Source organism: Miscanthus floridulus, chromosome 8 (genome assembly GCF_019320115.1).
Source record: "Miscanthus floridulus cultivar M001 chromosome 8, ASM1932011v1, whole genome shotgun sequence".
Taxonomy (NCBI): domain Eukaryota; kingdom Viridiplantae; phylum Streptophyta; class Magnoliopsida; order Poales; family Poaceae; genus Miscanthus; species Miscanthus floridulus.
This window is the reverse complement of record NC_089587.1, coordinates 79,848,605-79,862,809: the sequence shown is the minus strand read 5'-3', so window position 1 is coordinate 79,862,809 and position 14,205 is coordinate 79,848,605. Positions and strand designations below refer to the sequence as shown.

Sequence of the window (14,205 nt, the reverse complement as noted above, 5' to 3'; positions counted from 1 at the left end):
AGCTTACTTTGGTACAAGGCTTAACGCATTATGCGGGTGTATGCCTCCGTTACGCGTGCCCTAAATAGGCTAAAGTATTAAGGCACTCGTTTTCATAAGAATAAGTAAATTGCTCGAGCATGGTGCCCTGATTGCGTGAGATCCAGGCACTGCAGGCATCCCAAGGAGTTCGTTCAGCTGTCAGCCGCCACAGAGATTCACAAGGAAATAATTTGTTTCGTTCCAGTTAGTATTTTCCAAGCAAAGTCAAGGTACCACCCCCCAATATACTATACTCCTATATGCTATATATTTTTTTTCGAGAACGTGCGCTGCACCTGCACGTATTTCCTACCATATACATACTCCTATGCATACGAGTATATAGAATAGAAAAGGGTCGATGTCAGCGTATTTGTGTCAATAGTAAACTCTTCACGGCTTGGAAGCATCACTGCATCACGACTCTGTAGGCAGCCGGTCATTCTTCCCACCTTCCGGAATTAAAAAGCCCCGATCGATCCAGCAAAGTGCGTGCATCACGCCATAACCTTTCCCCAAGTCCCAAAACCAACTCGTCTTCTCCTCTCTCAGCCATCGTCCCAGCCCACCGTCGTCCCCAGTCCATCGGCGGCCGTCGTCGCTCCGTGGATTCATTACCCCGGACGGTCGGCCGGCCGGGCTGCCCGTACGTCAGGCGGCGGCGGCGGCGGCGGCGGCGGCTAAGGTTTAGCCAAGGCTCGAGCGAGGCCGGAGCGGCTGACCATCTCTGTGCGCACACTGCAGAACCTCACTCGATCAGCTCCAAGAACACCAGCCAGCCAGCCCTTCTGTTAGCCAACAAGCTAGCAATTGATGGTAACATGGTTTCTTTCTTTTTTTCATACTTGTTAAAGTTTACGTCTTTACCAATTACCATCTTATATTAATTCGCCAAGGGTGATTATACGATCCTAATAGAGTCTACGTTTCTGTACTCTTTATTTATATGTTTATTTATCATCTCTTATGACTTCTACGATCTTCTTATATCTAAAATCCTCCGATCCGATTTAGAATCTCTCCGATTTTGACGTTCTTAATGCATGCCGTGCTCCCTATTTTATTCGTCTTTTGAGCTTCGCTACAATGGTTCAGAAATCTTATTCTCTTTACCGGGATTGAGCTTCTTTTTCTTTCTGAAACAAGCGGCAGGAACGTGCCGGAACGCCAAGCAGAGGGGATCTGAATCAAAAAATCTGAAGTTGCTGGCATGCATGATCTCCCAAAAACCCCTGCCATGCACTTGCACCATAGTTCCAAAGTGCTAACATACATATTTAGCAAAAGGTTTAGTTACATATATGTGGGGAGGGGACGCGGGAACGAGAACAGGTGGTTGGAACTATCTCCGTCCCCGCGGGACCCATCACGTTCGTCGGGATAAAATGACCACATTCCGGTTCCGGAACGCCTTATGCAGAATTAGGGATTGAGGTCCTGTTGACATCTCAATATAGTACTAAATCCAAATGATGCGATGATACAAATTTTATACTCCTTCCGTCTCGTAATACATGGTGCAAGCAAGTTATCCAAGTGCCGGTAGAAAGGACTACCGTGACCGCCGCGTCGTCCTTGCAAGCCGACTCGGGGGGCGACCCGCTGCCCACCGCGAGAACCCCCCCTCCCGGCACCAGCACCAGCCGATGCTATTGCTCACCGGCGAGCGGTTGCGGCGGCCCGCAGCGGCGCTAAAAACGGTAGCCTACTGCAGCTTCCTCTCCCATCCACTCTCCCTCCTCCTCCCCCCATCCCTGACACCTTGCTCCTCTGGTGAACTGCTCAGCCGACGGGGCGGATCCGGGCCTCCCATGGCCGGATCTGCCGTCCTCCGCCCCGGATCTATGGCCTTGCGGCGGGTGGCGCGGCGCTTCTCCCCCATCTCCGGCGCCTACCTCCTCCGTCGAACCGGCCACCCACGCGGGGCGGATCCGGGCCACCCATGGCCGGATCTCCCCTCCTCCGCACCGGACCTACCGTTTTGCGGCGCGTCTACTCCAACTCCGGTGTATGGTGCGGCGTGCAGGCGGGGGTGCCTGGCGCAGGGGGTACCGTGCGCGGAAGCGGTGCCTGGCTCGCGGAGGCGACGTCCAGCCATTGGTATCGCGGTCGGCAGTGGCGGAGCCAGGATTCCAAACTTGGGTATTCCTACTTCCACGTTAATAAAAAAAAATCAGTTGTTTTTAACTGCAATGAGTGAAAATACTACAAAATATGAGCCAATTTGAGAGGCTGTTTTTTTACTGTTTTGGGCTTCAACGAGTGAAAATACTACAAAATATGGCATTATACATATACATATACATATACAAGTATATACACATATATACATAGAAGTGTGCTAAAATAGTTGGGTATTCCTGGGAATACGGGGAATACCCTCTGTATCCGCCCATGGCGGTCGGCCCCTTCCTGCGGCTGTCCACCCTCCTCGGGTCTGTGCCGTGGCACCCATCGGTTCCTACGCCTCGTGGGGGTGGTGCCTCTGGATGCATGGAGCTCCAGGCGAAAGCTCAGTCCGGTGGTGGCCGGGCGAACGACGGTGACACCTTTGGCGCCACATACATCCCTGGAGGCGTCGTTCTCCGAGCCCCATGCTCCTATGCCACAAGTTTCTGGGCGAAAGCCCTGCCTTAGAAGCCTCTAAGGCCAGCGGCGACGGTGTCCATGTCACTACCATGGGCGTCCTCCCCTTCCTGAAGGCGTCGCTGAAGAATCGGCCTAGTTCCTGCCGTCGGTTCCTTGAGGAGTCCCTCACTGTGCCTGTTGCGCTTCATTTCCACTCACATTGGTCTGTCCTGCAGTTGTTGACCTTGCCCGGCTTGTTGTCGTGGATATCGTAGCGGATGCTTTGCCGCTGCTGCTTATCCCCCGGCGGATGCTTGGCCGCTGGTTGGTTTGTTGGCGGATGCTTTGCCGTCGTTTGGTTTGTTGGCGGATGCTTGTCGCCTTGTCGTTGGCCTCCTCTCTGGCAGATGCTTTGTTGCCGAGAGTGACATGGCCCTTCCCCCGCTACAGATGTTTTGCCATAGTGGGTGTCTTCACTTCTTCCCCGGCGGATGCTTGGCCGCTGGTTGGTTCGTTTGCGGATGCTTTGCCATCATTGGGTTCGTTGGCGGATGCTTTGCCGCCGTTGCTGCTGGACGGTCTCCTGTGTAGACGACCTTTGCGATGTTGTATCCTTTTTCTTACAGGCTCAGTTCGTAGGTTTTAGGTGTCGTGGGCAGTCGCCATCTTTTGTACCCTTTTATATTGTTCTTAGTTTCTACTTCAGGTCACCACTAGCTTGATGGTTTGTAATCTGTGCTACGATGGTTCTTTCGTAGCTATGTCGTGTAATTATCTCTGCTTAATGAAAAATAGGTTATATTCCCGATCGTGAAAAAAATGGTGCTTTAGTTCTGGACATAGGGAGTAAGAATTAAGGAGGAGGGAAAAAGGTGTAACGTAGGTGGAGAGAGACACGGACATATTTGTACCGGTGGCTAGCTCCTAAGGGTGAGAAGCAGCCGGCGGGGTTCGAAGCCCGCACCACACCTGGCCTCCAGCAAGGGCATGCCCAAGGTGTCGCTTTTCAAAAGAGAGAAATGTGCATTGTAAGATGAGAATGACAATTAAATTATTAGATAAGTGTAAAAGGTTAAAAGATCAAATATTGACCTTGTTCGCTGGTCTGAAACTTAGCCGAAACTGGCTGGTTCTATGAGAGAGAAATACTGTTTGGCTAGTTAGCTAAAACTGGCTGGTTCTATGAGAGAGAAACACTGTTTGGCTAGTTTGGTGAATAATAAATTATGAGGGGAGCAGCCGGCTGGCTGGTCTTTCCAGACCAGCGAACAGCCCCATTATGAGTTGGAGGGAGTAGTATCTTTATTTCTGTGCTACGATCGTATATGCTATCTAATAAATTAATATTAGAAGCATATCTCGCGTGTTGCTGCGGATTATACGATATTCTGTATACAATGTATATATATGCATTGGACTTCCATATTATTTTATTGTATCAAATCTGGTAAAAAATCAGTAAGCTAATAGTAGAAAAACCAATAAAATATTTGATCACATTATTGAAGAATAGGTGACGAAACAAATACTGTATGTAGATGACTTGTACATTAATAGATTAAAGTCTAAAATTATTGCATGGAATAGAGATGACTTAGAAGTTTTTTTAATTATTAATAAGGGATGACATGGATAGCTTGTATGAAGGATTGCAAGTTAGTGGGACACTTAGACCTGGTTTGGATGTATGTGTCTACTTCAATCCCACATATGTTGGGGTAGATTAGAATGAAACTTAATTTAATTCTACTTTAATCCACTTCAACATATGTGGATTGAGACGAATACATGTGCATCTAAACAAGATCTTAGTGGAGAATGATATGGACATCTTGCATGAAGAGATATGACATCTAGTAAGGTCACTTAGTTGTGAATGATGTAGAGTTATGGACACTTTGCACAAAGAGATAAAACATTTTGTGAAGTTTAGCTTTCTATTAGTAGATAAGTAGTTTTATTAAAATGATTCAACCGTGATAAAATTCATTTTTTTTAAAATTAAGAGGAGTTGCAAATAATAACAAGAATTACACTTATAACAAAGATAAAAGGGTGAAGAAATTAATTAAAATCAATATTATAGGTTTAACTCTTTACTACGTATCCCAAATCTTGTATAAAATATATATATTTTGTAAGATTGATAGGATACCGATACAAACGCATTATACCTGGCATCCCGATACGAGATGCTCTAACAACTATAGAGAGGGGGGGCGTACTGGGAAGAGCAACACTAGGGCCATGTTTAGATCATCCAAAATTCAAACTTTGTCACTATGTAAAAAGAAGATTCTCCGTCACATCAAACTTGTGGTACATGTATGGAGTACTAAATGTTGACGAAATCAAAAACTAATTGCACAGTTTGGTTGTACTTTACGAGACGAACGTTTTAAGCCTAATTAGTCGGACAATTATTACCAAATAAAAACAAAATGGCACTGTTGCTACAGTATTGCTACATGGATTCGGGCGGCGCCGATTCCGTCCAACTAAATACGGCCTAGCCCTTGTTTAGTTACTCCAAAATCCAAATTTTGATACTATGCAAAAAGAAGATTCCCCGTCACATCAAATTTGTGGTACATGCATGGAGTACTAAATGTTGACGAAATCAAAAACTAATTGCACAGTTTGGTTGTACTTTACGAGACGAACGTTTTGAGTCTAATTAGTCAACGATTGGACAATTATTACCAAATACAAACAAAATGCTACATTGTGCTACAGTGAAAACAAATTTCGACGGCGCCAAGTTGGGCAGCCAACTAAACGGGGCCCTAGCATGGTTTACTACTGGGAGTCGTGTAGCGCTTTGGCCCATGGGGTAAACGCCACCGGGAAAGGTTCCTGCTTCTTGTCCTAGCAGGCGTGGACCACGAGGGTTTGGGGATTCTTGTGTTGACTCCCTCTCCGGCCTCCCCCTCTCGAGTTTGGGGTTTTCTCCCGCGCCAGCACCAGATGCTCCCGCATTGTTGGAGTTTGGATGATCCGGGGCCACCGGGGCGATCTATTTCACGCGTTTCATCATCTTTATTTATTCTTTTCGCGGTATAGGCTTTTTCATCGAATCAGATTTCTATCTTTATTTCCTGCCACAACGGTATAGCATTTTTCTTTGAATCAGATTTCTCATCTTTTATTTCACTACTAGCGGGGATGATTCCACGGGTGGATGCGTGTTTCTTTTTCCAATGGAAAGAATGATAGATGCATGCTGCATTTGTTTTTGTTTTTGTTTTTCCCCTCTTTGGATAGTGGAGGACCATGAAGAAGAAAAAATTGCAGTTTTGGATGGGTCCTGTCATGTTCGCTTGTGTTCACAGTTTCGTTGATCATGAATATTACCCTGCAATTTCCTAAAACCTTTTCATGAATCTGTTTTTTTTTTTAAAATGTTCTTTGACCTGACTACATTCCTGTGTTTTGTTTAAAAAATAGGTTTGAAGACGACCTGACCCATCACCCATCAGTGCGGCAAACATTGGACATATGGCTTCCCTAACAAGTTAGTCCTCTTTTTTGCCTTTCTCACAGCATCTTTATTGTGCTGCTCGTTGATGAGAACTCCTACAAGATAGGGGAAATACATGTCAGTTCTGTAACATAAGTATTCTGATGAGGGGTTGCATTTGAAATTTATTATCTGCTAGGTTCTTGGATGGCGGGCATGTGCGGGAGCCCATTTTGCTCCAAGGAAGCTTCAGCGTCATGTGGATGGGAGGAAATATTCAACTCCTCCACTTGCACGAATCATATCCTGGCGATTGGCATCGCTGCTCTGATCGTCATAGTTCTTGCAATCCAGCTGCTCGTCAGGATTGCAAAGAGCAGACAATATGCGCGCCAGCTCGTCGCGCTCACTTCGCCACTGCAGTTGGCTGCTGTAGTGTTCAATGGCTGCTTGGGTCTCATTTATCTTGGCCTTGCATTGTGGATGCTGGGGACCAACTTCAGCCAGCATGCTTCTGTCTACCTTCCACATCGGTGGTTGGTGAACTTGTCTCAGGGACTCAGTTTGATCCTTATCAGCTTTGCTTTCAGCATCAGAACAGAGTTCCTTGGAGCAGCATTTTACCGGGTTTGGTCAGTTCTGCTGACCACATATGCTGCATTCGTTTGCTGTACCTCAGTTGTTTACATGATTGCAGATAAGGTACTAGGCATGAAGGCTAGTTTGGATGTTCTATCCTTACCAGGTGCACTACTGCTCCTTGTTTATGGGATTTGGCATGTCAGGGAAGATGCTAATGGAGGAGTTGAAAGTGCTTTATATAAGCCTCTGAACACTGAGACTCACGACGATATGGCTGATTCTCAGAGTCATGTAACCCCGTTTGCTAAAGCCGGGATTTTCAGCGTGATGACATTTTGGTGGCTAAATCCTATGATGAAGATGGGTTATGAGAAGCCTCTTGAGGACAAAGACATGCCGCTTTTTGGTCCCTCAGATCGAGCATATAGCCAGTACTTGATGTTTTTGGAGAATCTGAACAGGAAGAAGCAGTTGCAGGCATATGGCAATCCGTCGGTCTTTTGGACTATCGTTTATTGTCACAAAAGTGCAATCTTGGTCTCAGGTTTCTTTGCATTGCTCAAAGTGGTTACATTGTCTTCAGGTCCAGTGATTTTGAAAGCATTCATCAATGTTTCACTTGGGAAAGGGTCCTTTAAATACGAAGCCTATATTCTAGCTACAGCAATGTTTGTTATTAAATGCTTTGAATCTTTGTCACAGAGGCAGTGGTATTTCCGTACTCGGAGGTTAGGACTCCAAGTGAGGTCATTCCTATCGGCTGCCATCTATAAGAAACAACAGAAGCTATCGAGCTCTTCAAAACTGAAGCATTCTTCTGGAGAGATCATAAACTATGTCACTGTTGATGCCTACCGGATTGGTGAGTTCCCATACTGGTTCCATCAGACATGGACAACAAGTGTCCAACTTTGCATTGCTCTAGGGATTCTGTATAATGCGGTTGGTCTTGCTATGATTTCATCGCTGGTTGTCATCATTCTCACTGTAATCTGCAATGCTCCTCTAGCCAAGTTGCAACACAAATTTCAGAGTAAACTTATGGAAGCACAAGATGTGAGACTGAAGGCGATGTCAGAGTCCTTAATTCACATGAAGGTCTTGAAACTTTATGCATGGGAGACTCATTTCAAGAAGGTCATTGAGGGGTTAAGGGAGACTGAAATCAAGTGGTTGTCAGCATTCCAGCTTAGGAAATCATACAACAGTTTCCTGTTCTGGACATCACCTGTTTTAGTTTCGTCTGCAACCTTCCTAACATGCTATCTTTTGAAAATTCCTCTTGATGTTAGCAACGTATTCACATTTGTGGCCACTCTGCGCCTTGTTCAAGATCCAATTAGGCAGATACCAGATGTAATTGGAGTCGTTATACAAGCTAAAGTCGCTTTCACTAGGATAACAAAGTTTCTTGATGCGCCTGAGCTGAATGGACAGGTTAGGAAGAAATACTGTGTGGGCAATGAATATCCTATAGTGATGAACTCTTGCAGTTTCTCATGGGATGAGAACCCATCAAAACCAACTCTGAAGAATATAAATTTGGTAGTCAAAGCTGGAGAGAAGATTGCAATCTGTGGCGAGGTAGGATCAGGAAAGTCAACACTTTTGGCTGCAGTTCTTGGAGAGGTTCCTAAAACTGAAGGCATGGTATGCATTTAATTAACTTAACATTTATGATACTTCTATATAGCTTTTTTTTATTGGGGAATTTTTTTTGTAACTTCATAATCTTAACACTCAGCTGCAAGTGCATAATTGCCATGTAGTTAAGCAGTACAACACTGCTATGTGCACTTCAGAACCTCGGTTTCTAGTTTCTTTCTCAAAATACAACATGCAACAACAATATCTTATGCTTGACAAAGTTGTTATAGTTAATTTGTTTGATGATATTGGAAAATTAAGAAAATTAAGCATGTTAATTGGTTCCTCCGAATTAAAATTTTCAGATCCAAGTTTGTGGGAAAATAGCATATGTTTCTCAAAATGCATGGATCCAAACAGGAACCGTGCAAGACAATATTCTCTTTGGGTCTTCGATGGACAGGCAAAGATACCAAGAAACACTTGAGAGGTGTTCTTTAGTAAAAGACCTTGAAATGTTGCCATATGGAGACAATACTCAAATCGGGGAGAGGGGTGTAAATCTTAGCGGTGGTCAGAAGCAGCGTGTTCAGCTTGCTCGTGCATTATACCAAAATGCAGACATTTATCTTCTTGATGACCCTTTCAGCGCTGTTGATGCTCACACAGCAACTAGTCTTTTTAATGTAAGTGGCTAATAACAATCGTAAATTGCAATATTGATCATAAGCTGTTTAGAAACATCTATTTATTTATTTGCAGGAATATGTCATGGGAGCTCTGTCAGATAAGACTGTCCTTTTGGTGACCCACCAAGTCGATTTTTTGCCTGTATTTGATTCTGTTCTGGTATGTTTTCATACTTTATCCTAATCTCTCTTTAACTTTTCATACCTAAGAAATTTTTAGTGTTTCGACTTTCTCGCTGATCAAGCAATATCCATGTTTATATTTATTTTAGTGATCGTATTTGTTTGTTGATGCCATCTGAAACAAGTGTTGTTTTTTTGTCAGTTAATGTCAGATGGCAAAATTATTCGTTCGGCACCTTATCAAGATTTATTGGCATATTGTCAAGAATTTCAGAACCTTGTAAATGCCCATAAAGACACTATCGGTGTTTCAGATCTTAACAGAGTCGGCCCCCACAGAGCAAATGAAATATTGATCAAGGGATCGATTGATATTCGTGGAACCCTATACAAAGAGTCTTTGAAGCCATCACCAGCAGATCAGCTGATCAAGACAGAGGAAAGAGAAATGGGTGATACTGGTCTCAAGCCTTATATCCTTTACTTGCGTCAGAATAAAGGCTACTTCAATGCCTCTCTGGGTGTTCTTTGCCATATAATTTTCTTATCTGGCCAAATATCACAGAATTCATGGATGGCTGCTAATGTCCAGAATCCTGATGTTAGTACACTTAAGTTGATTTCTGTGTACATTGCAATTGGAATCTTCACAGTGTTCTTCTTGCTATTTAGATCGTTAGCACTTGTCGCTCTTGGGGTCCAGACATCAAGATCTTTATTTTCCCAGTTACTCAACTCATTGTTCCGTGCACCAATGTCCTTTTTTGATTCTACCCCTCTTGGAAGGGTACTTAGCCGGGTAAGGATACTTACAAATTGTTCATCTCCCTGAGATATATTGGGTAGTGAGGTTGGTTTTCTACTTGCACCTCCTACATATTAGTTGTAGTGTGAATGACTCTCCCAGCAATCAAAGCGAATCTTTAAACTACTAGACAGATAAAATATGATAAAATCAAAGTTCTATTTTACATTTGGATATTTCCTATTGATGGATGAACTTGGAATTTTTTTATGCAGGTATCTTCAGATTTGAGTATTGTTGACCTTGATGTTCCATTTGGATTGATGTTTGCTGCTGGTGCCAGCTTAAACGCATATAGCAATCTGGGGGTATTGGCTGTTGTTACATGGCAAGTTCTGTTCGTCATTGTGCCGATGATGGTTTTGGCACTCAGGTTGCAGGTAATTTTGGGAGATTTGGTTGGATACAGTTTTGCTGTTATATATATATATCATATACCAGTTAATGTGCTTTGCTGCTGTTTTCTACCAAGGAGTGAAATAACATGTCTTAAGTTCTTAATTACGACTGACTGAAATCTAATATGCTTGGTCATGCAGAGGTACTATTTAGCCTCAGCTAAGGAATTGATGAGGATCAATGGCACTACCAAATCAGCTCTGGCTAATCACTTGGGCGAGTCAGTTGCAGGGGCTATAACAATAAGGGCTTTTGAGGAAGAAGATCGTTTCTTTGAGAAAAATTTGGAACTTATTGACAAGAATGCTGGTTCATATTTCTATAATTTTGCAGCGACTGAATGGCTGATTCAACGTCTGGAGACAATGAGTGCTGCAATTCTTTCTTTTTCTGCCTTTATTATGGCTCTTCTTCCTACAGGAACTTTTAGCTCTGGTGAGCATTTATAGAAGTTGCAATTTGCATGTATCACTAGTTCACCACATCTATGCAAAACATTGGGTTAAGTTTTTTTTTCTGAAAAAAAGAGCCAGGAAGTTCTGTGACAAATCACATCTTGCATTTGATGCGCAATAAATTATGCAATGTACTGCAGGGAAAATTTTACTTTGTCTTCATAGCTTCCTGAAGTAAAGCCATGAAATGTTAAGGTCTTTCTATGTATACCTGATAATGATGAATCACATGTAAAATTATATTTGTTGCAAGAATGCTAGGCAGGATATTTGATGAATAATGCAGAATGTTTCTTAATCACATGATTTTGTATAAGAACTGCTGAACTTTGAGCCCAAGGAGTCAGAATGGAAACACCAAGATTAATTCATGACTATTTAAAACCAAAACTACATGCATTTGGTATTGTTCGTGTTATGAATATTTCAGTATTGTCATCAGAAACACTAATAACTCCATTTTGTGCATGTGCAGGCTTTGTAGGAATGGCATTGTCTTATGGTCTATCCCTAAATAATTCATTTGTTTTCTCTATCCAAAACCAGTGCCAGCTATCAAATCAAATAATCTCTGTGGAAAGGGTGAACCAGTACATGAACATACCAAGTGAAGCAGCAGAGATTATTGAAGAAAATCGACCATCACCAAACTGGCCGCAAGTTGGTAGGGTGGATCTTAGAGATTTGAAGGTAAATTTATATAAACATTTACATGTATGCTTTACAACGAAACCTTTTTGTATTCTAGGTTTTAGAAATTAACATGAATGATTTTCACTCAACAGATCAGATACAGGCAAGATGCTCCTCTTGTACTACATGGAATCACATGCACTTTCGAAGGTGGAGATAAGGTCGGTATAGTTGGCCGGACAGGAAGTGGAAAGACAACTTTAGTTGGTGCATTGTTTCGTCTTGTTGAGCCAACTGGAGGGAAAATAATTATAGACTCTGTAGATATCACTACAATTGGCTTACATGACCTGCGTTCGCGTTTGGGTATCATTCCTCAAGATCCGACACTCTTTCAGGGAACCATAAGATATAATCTAGATCCTCTTGGGCAATTTTCGGATCAACAAATATGGGAGGTACGATTGTCTTATAATATGCACGGATATTCATGATGTTTCTAGCCCTATTGTATTAGTTTACCAGGAAAAGAATGTTACTTTGAACTAACCTGTTGTTAAGTTGAAATAATGAGGCCCCTTCCTCTTACTGGGAAGATTCGGCACAATAAGTTTAATATAGTGCCCAGTAATTTTAGAAATTTCAGAACATATTTTGAATGACCTGATGAGTAAACTGAATCATGAGAATATTGGTAACAAGCTCTCTCTGTGTCTCTCTCTGTCTCTCTCTCCTTTTTCTCGCCAACCTGCGGGACAATTATCTCTCGTTTGAATGACGTATATACCAGCTCAAACTTCAAAACAATCACTGAAAGTGATTACTTTCTATTCTTATGCAGGTTGTTGACAAATGTCAGCTTCTTGAAGCTGTCCAGGAGAAGGAACAGGGATTGGACTCACTTGGTAGGATTCCTTGCTATTTATACTTTGTTTTCCGGAACCCATAGCAAATTAAGGAATTCTGGATGGATCATTGTCAAACCAAAAAAATGTCGTGACACTAAATTTGCCAAAATATCCAGAATTCAGACTAGGGGTGACAATACATGCTATGGAGTACTATTTATGATCTGCACTAAACCTCCTGTTTTTTCCCTCTATATTGCAAGTGCAAAATCTGCCCTACTTGTTTTTGGGAAAAAAACTCTTTAAAAAAAAATCATGACTGTGTCTTGGCACGTCTTTCATTAAGTGGAGATAGAAAAGTAAAATCAGTTACCCTTGTAAATGAGGTTCAAGTAAAATAAGCAACTTCTTTTGAAAGGATAAATCGTTTATTTGACTTCCATAAAAAATATGTGTTTTCCATTCGCAGACACACAATGAATATAATATTCTTAGATAGCATGACATATGAGTTTGTCTTATTCTCTGTCCTGACTGAGACGTTGTTGTATAGTTGTGGAGGATGGTTCGAACTGGAGCATGGGTCAAAGGCAGCTCTTCTGTTTGGGACGTGCACTTCTAAGAAGATGTCGTATCTTAGTTCTCGATGAGGCCACGGCATCTATAGACAATGCTACTGATGCTATCCTTCAGAAAACAATCAGGACAGAATTCAGAGATTGCACTGTGATCACTGTCGCACACCGTATACCCACTGTTATGGACTGCAGTATGGTACTTGCAATGAGTGACGGTATGTTTTCTTCATGAACTTGCTATAGATACAGCCGTATCCAAAGTTATTGGCTATGAGTCAACACGACAAGATCTGCAAAACCTAGGGATTATAGTAGTGATCTTTGCATGCCTGTTTTAAAAATAAATCCGAATTAAACTATTTAGATTGTGAAACTCTGTCTCAAGATAGTATTTCAGCATTTAAATGCGAAGTCCATGCTAATGGGTTCAACTAACTTCCAGGGAAAGTAGTGGAGTATGACAAGCCTATGAAGCTCATGGAAACCGAAGGATCTCTCTTCCGTGACCTCGTCAAAGAGTACTGGTCATACACATCGAATGGAAATATTTAGGAGAAATTATGACAGTTTACATGTTCCACTCGCTGCAGTCTCTTGAAAGGAGATACAAAAACTTGTGCTCGCACATCCGAAGAACTCTTTTATCTGAAGTCTGAAGAAAAGGCGTCAGGCATTGTCTGGAAGTGCTTGTTATCAAGTTTTCACCTTACCTTTTGAGCAACTTTTTGATAGCTTCTGTTTTGGGTCATTGCTGCCCTTCAGGCGCTGAACAGAAGGAAACCTGTTCCTCAAAAAAAAAAAAAAAAAAAAAGAGAGAGGACATCTTCAACATTTCTTTGCTCGCATAGTGAGCTAATAAAAGGATAAATGGGAGGTATGCGCATCAAGTTTGCAACCGTGATACTGCATGTTCATAAAAATGCTTAGGCTATTCCATTCAAATTTTGTGGTGTATACCTACATTGTACATTCCTACTACTGAAGTGTATATGATGTTTGGGGGAAATAATGCCTTTTTCAGCGCCCTCTTGTTCATGTTTAATGTATATTCATCGGTGACTGGAGGCAACCAATTTGGTGGTAACTCTGTTTTCACTGCATGTGATGATTATAGTTTCTTGTGGCTTATATTTTTACACCACTTTTTTTTTAGAATACGTCCTTGTGGCTTATGTAACTCACAGATTATTAATAGGCACAGTTAGTTGAGTAAGATCTCACTGTTTATTTCATTTTTTGGTTATATGGCGTAAACATATTAAGGATGGAAGTGAATGAGGGCGTTTCAAGGTACTATGAAGTCGCATTTTACTGCAATTCTGTTGTACAATAGCACTCCTATGTAAATATTTATTTCAATGAAAAAACTGTTAGTATCTGTTTCGATTGCATTCGTATCGGTATACCGCACCTCGAGCAGCAGTACATATAGATGGCCATCGGGCCGTGCCTGCCCG

At 42.3% G+C, this 14,205-nt stretch overlaps 1 protein-coding gene across 1 annotated transcript; it reads left to right on the top strand.

The window, feature by feature from the left end:
- Positions 1 to 496: 496 nt before the first annotated feature.
- LOC136476788 (ABC transporter C family member 10-like) lies at positions 497 to 13,876 on the top strand. The gene is made up of 13 exons (XM_066474742.1): positions 497 to 837; positions 6,037 to 6,103; positions 6,249 to 8,281; positions 8,584 to 8,904; positions 8,981 to 9,067; positions 9,233 to 9,829; positions 10,051 to 10,215; positions 10,375 to 10,669; positions 11,165 to 11,379; positions 11,475 to 11,780; positions 12,164 to 12,227; positions 12,724 to 12,963; positions 13,191 to 13,876. Exons 2-13 carry the CDS (start codon positions 6,088 to 6,090, stop codon positions 13,298 to 13,300), a joined length of 4,449 nt encoding a protein of 1,482 aa, XP_066330839.1. The 5' UTR covers positions 497 to 837; positions 6,037 to 6,087; the 3' UTR covers positions 13,301 to 13,876.
- Positions 13,877 to 14,205: the final 329 nt, after the last annotated feature.

What these genes read in the sequence shown, in the direction of transcription:
- LOC136476788 (XM_066474742.1), top strand. An exon ending in TTTTGGCACTCAGGTTGCAG is followed by an intron (nt 10,216 to 10,374) that starts GTAATTTTGGGA and finishes TTGGTCATGCAG; the next exon opens with AGGTACTATTTAGCCTCAGC. An exon ending in GGTACTTGCAATGAGTGACG is followed by an intron (nt 12,964 to 13,190) that starts GTATGTTTTCTT and finishes ACTAACTTCCAG; the next exon opens with GGAAAGTAGTGGAGTATGAC.